This window comes from Chinchilla lanigera, unplaced genomic scaffold, assembly GCF_000276665.1.
Source record: "Chinchilla lanigera isolate Chin_1 unplaced genomic scaffold, ChiLan1.0 scaffold00078, whole genome shotgun sequence".
NCBI classification, from domain to species: domain Eukaryota; kingdom Metazoa; phylum Chordata; class Mammalia; order Rodentia; family Chinchillidae; genus Chinchilla; species Chinchilla lanigera.
In genome coordinates this window covers 10,004,479-10,009,042 of record NW_004955479.1, presented here as the reverse complement: position 1 = coordinate 10,009,042, position 4,564 = coordinate 10,004,479, and the positions used below count along the sequence as shown (strand labels likewise).

Below are 4,564 nucleotides of genomic sequence, written 5' to 3'. Positions count from 1 at the left end.
TCGGGGTCCCCGCCGCCCGCCGGGGGGGCCATGGCGCCCACAGCCGCCGTGCTCAGTCCCAGCTGCGGCTCCGCCTCGGAGGGGCTCAGGTCCTTCAGCTCCACGTCAGGCACCTTGGCGGCAGCCGCTGCTGACACAACCTGCACCGACATCACCGCTCCCACTGAAACCGCCGGCTCAGCCTCCTGCTCCGACTCCGGCTCCGGCTCGGCCCCGCCTCCCACCTCCCTTCCCCTTCCCTCCCCCATTCCCCCACTCCTCCCCTCCATCGCCGCCGCTCCCACCCCCTTCCTCAGCCCGCCCGCCAGCCGGCCGGCCCGGTCCCCCGCCCGCGCGCGAGGCTCCACGGAACCTGTAGTGCGCTTGCTTAGGGCTGCACGCGGAGCGAAGACCCGGGGACCTCAGGCCCCGACGTGCACTGCGCGCGGGGGCGGGCCGTGGGGGCCCCTGGGAATTGTAGTCCCTTTGGCCTTCCTCCGATAAGTGGGGAATCTGTCGCGGAGAGGGCGCTCCAGGACCAGCGACTAAGGGAAAGGAGTGAGGGTGGGTGATGCGACGGAGAGGAGGAGAAAGACCACGTCTCCACAGGAGTTGTGGCTTCCGGAGAGGGAATGCCAGAAACTCTAGGGAAAGCGGGGGAGGAATGACTCTCCCCTGACAGAGTGCATTTCCTCTGTGAGCACGTCTGCGATCACGTGGGCGGGCAGCCTTTAAAGGAAAAGCGGCGTGTCACGTGAGGCGCGGCGGGGGGCGGGGGGTGCCGGCTCCTGGCTGGCGGCTTGGGCTTTTCTCACCGAGCTGCAACCCTAACTTGCTTCCCAACTTCAGTGGCTTGTTTTTAAAAAGGGATAAAGTAGGATCTTGCGTGCTATGGCGATCTGTGGTACATTGTGAACTTCGAAGCTAAAAATCATTCCCTAAAGAAGGTCGCACTAGGTTGAAATTTCACTGCAGAGGAGTTAACGTTGCCTGAAACGAGGCCAAATCTTTTGACGTATAAAGTCTCTGAGGGAAATTTAGAAATTCGGATTCATATGTAGGAGCCGGGCGTGGTGGCGCACGCCTGTAATCCCAGCACTCGGGAGGCTGAGGAAGGAGGATCGTCGCGAGTTCGAGGACAGCCTGGGCCACAAAGTGAGCTCAAAGCTAGCCTGAACTTCATGGCGAGCCCCTGTGTCAAAAAGACAAAAAAACAGATTCCTATGTAGCAGAGAGGAACGTGAACTAAAATTCAATAATGATTTCTTTAAATGCTACGATTTAGATGATCTTACTTTTTTGTACCTTTCTAAGTTTTAAGTTTTATATTTATTTTAGAAGGTGCAAGCTCAAATACGTGAGTGGTAGCTTTATTTTGAATGACAAAGAGGTACCTGAAAGTGATGTCCAACAACAAGGGAATGGTTACAACCTTTAAAATTGTTTTTTAAAAAAAACTGTTTTCCAATCAGGAGTGGTCACATGTGCCTGTAGTCCCTACTAGTCGGAAACTGAGGCCGAAATCACTTGAGTGAAGGAGTTGGAGGCCAGTCTGAGCAACATAAGACCCACTTCTCAAAACAAAATTTGTTTTCTGACAACTGTTATTAATGATAAGGGAGAAACAATACATATGACTTTAAAAATGGAGCTAAGAGGCAAAATTGCACATTTTCCTAAGGGGTTTGTTTTATTATTTATACTAGGGATAGAACTTAAGAGCCATGAGCTAGGTCCCCAGCCCTTTTTTTTATTTATTTATTTTTAAATATTTATTTATTTATCTATTTATTGGTTTCTGGAATTGAGCTCAGGATCTTGCACTTGCCAGGCAGGTGCTTGTGCCACTGAGCTATATCCCCGGCCCCCCGAGCCCTTTTTATTTTGAGACAGGATCTAACTAAATTCCCCAAGCTGGCCTTGAACTTGTGATCCTCCTGCCTCATATTCCCAAGTATCTGTGATTATAGACATGTGCCACCATATCCAGCCTGTAAGATTTTTTTTTGTAAATAATAGGGAAAAAACGATAAAAATACATTAAGATGAAGTTGGATTTTGACATAAGGTTTTTCTATCTCTATTTTTAGAAAAAAATGAGGCAAAGGGATCTTATACTTACAGCTGTTCAGAGAGTGACAGCTCTGACAACTCAAATGGGCCACTGGACATCCAGCCTTTGGATCACACCCACCCCACCAAGAGGAGAAAGGGAGAAGTCACCTGCCTTGAGCTCCTTTCCTTTGCTACTACAACCTTGGAAATCTGTTCACTTGGTGGAATTGTCGTACCTTGAACGGAGGCTTTCATTTCCAACCTCCAAATTTCTGCCTCACTACGTGTTGGAAGGCATCAGGTCATTTTTATAGGGCCACCAAGTCCACCAGACACTAGAGCTTCTTAAGCTTTCTCTTCACATTTCTGGCTTTCAGAATTTCCTTCCTGTTAAAAAGAAACAAACAAGTGCTTCATCCTCCAGCTGTTGGGGCAGAGAGTAACAGTTCTATAACTGATTTCATTCTTCCTCTTAATTCACAAGGGAGCTGCAGTACAGTCATCCGGCCTGGGTAGGACCTCATAGGCAGCAGCTGCCTACCTGGTCTGCCTCTAGAATTGATTACTGAGGATGAATGAATTCTTAAGTGGGAACATTATAAAACATTGGGAACACTGAAAAGAGATGGATATTCATTCCATATTTATCCCGGTACCAGCACTGTCTGGGTCCAAGTGTTTATCAGGTCATACACTTCCCCCATTTTCAGCTCCATCCTACTTCTGCTTTGCTACCCAAGGACACAGGTATAGTTGAAGACAAAATTACTATACTGGAGACAGATGATCAGATACAAGTTTATGAAATTTAGACTATAGGCCTTTGCCAGTTACCTGGTTATTCAGCTTCCAGAACTGTGGCAAACAAGAGTACATTTCCCATGCAGGAGGTTGGAATAACTTCTCTGAGGTCTCTCACCAGTCTAAGAGAGAAAGGAATACTGAGAGCTCTCCCAAGGAAATAGGCCAGCCAGATCACAATGGAGACCACACTCAGCTTCACTAGCTTCTGTGATCCATCTAGCACAGTGCTCTTAGCAAAGCAACCAGACAAACAAAGAAAATCTCTAACATGAAAGGCAGAGACCAACAGAGGCAAGCAGAGACAATAACTTGGAGGAAACAGCAACTGGGCATTAAGAAGAAGGTGAGACAGGGGGCCAGGGACACAGCTCAGTGGTGTGGTGCTTGCCTAGCATACAGATGGCCCAGGATTAGATCTCCAGTACCGGGGGAAAAAAGCAAGATGTAAAATATTATTAACATCCTTGGAGACTCACAGTATTGTATTTGTGAAAGAACATATTGTTTCAAGGCATGAACATTCAGAAAACAAACGTAACTGTGAGATGAAAGTATGCTAGTAGAATTTTTAGACAAAATTTAAAAGTAGGAAAGATGAATTCATTTTTGCTCATTGTTGAATGATGACTTGTTTCAGTGTTTTTGTATTTATGTCTAATGCACATTTTAAGATGATAGATGTAATATATTGAATAATTTCAAGTTTCTGGAAGAGGTATTTTTTGTACTACTGGAGATTGAACCTGAGCCTTTGTGTTTTCTTGAGACAGGGTTTCACTAGGTCACTACATTGCCCATGCTGGCCTCAGACTTACTTAGTTACTTTTCTCATTGCTCAGACAAAATACCCAACACGCAAGTTAAAAGAGGAAAGGTTTATTTCAGCTCACAATTTGCAGAGGTTTCAGTCCATAATCGGCTGGCTCCAAGGCAGGGTAGTAGGCAGAGGGGCATTGCAGAGGGAAGGCACTTCATGGCAGGCAAAGGACAGCAAGAGACAAACAGTGACCCTCTTTCTGTCCCTTATATTGCATCCAGACTACCCACCCTTAGGACAGGTAGCATTCACGCCCAGGCTGGGGCAGCCTTAATCCTAGCATTGCGCCATGATTCAATCCCAGTGTCATATCTTTGATCCCAGCATCACACACCCTAGACCCAGCCACCTCTGAAAAGCCCCACCTATGACCACATGTGGCTTTGGGGGCCATCTAGATACAAGCCATAGCACTTTCTATTTTCCTGCCTCAGCCTCAACTGCTGGGATTACAGGCATGGGCCAACACACCCAGCTGGAAAAAGATAATCTTTTAGGAATTATTTTTCAAGCCTTCAATATAGTTTTTTCTTTAAATTTCAAAAATAGAGACAGGGCTGTAGCTCAGTGGTGGCACTTGCATAACATGCATAAGGCCCTGGGTTTGATCCTCAGCAACACAATTCATTAAGTAATTAAAAAACCAAAGAAAAAATAGTAAAATAAACTAACAGTACAGCAGTCCAGAAAACCCTGCATCTGCATAATATAAGGGTCAAAAGACAATAAGAAGGTAGAAGAGAAAAAGAATTCAGGACATTTCCCAGAACTGAAGATGAGAATTTCCAGAATGAAAAGAACCATTAGGTGCACTGTCCAATGGATTAAAATGGACACATGTTAATATGCATTGTTGTAAAAATTCCAAATTCTGGGGGCAAAGACCAGATCCTTCAAATGTCTGGATTG

General features: G+C 46.3%; 1 protein-coding gene across 1 annotated transcript in view; it reads right to left on the bottom strand.

Moving 5' to 3' along the window:
- The window catches only part of Ahcyl2 (adenosylhomocysteinase-like 2), a gene marked incomplete in the record, with an annotated part of 202,557 nt that extends 202,328 nt beyond the window's left edge, over positions 1-229 (bottom strand). The window contains 1 exon segment of the mRNA XM_013503272.1: positions 1-229. Coding sequence (XP_013358726.1) covers positions 1-152 — 152 coding nt within the window.
- Between the last annotated feature and the right edge of the window lie 4,335 nt (positions 230-4,564).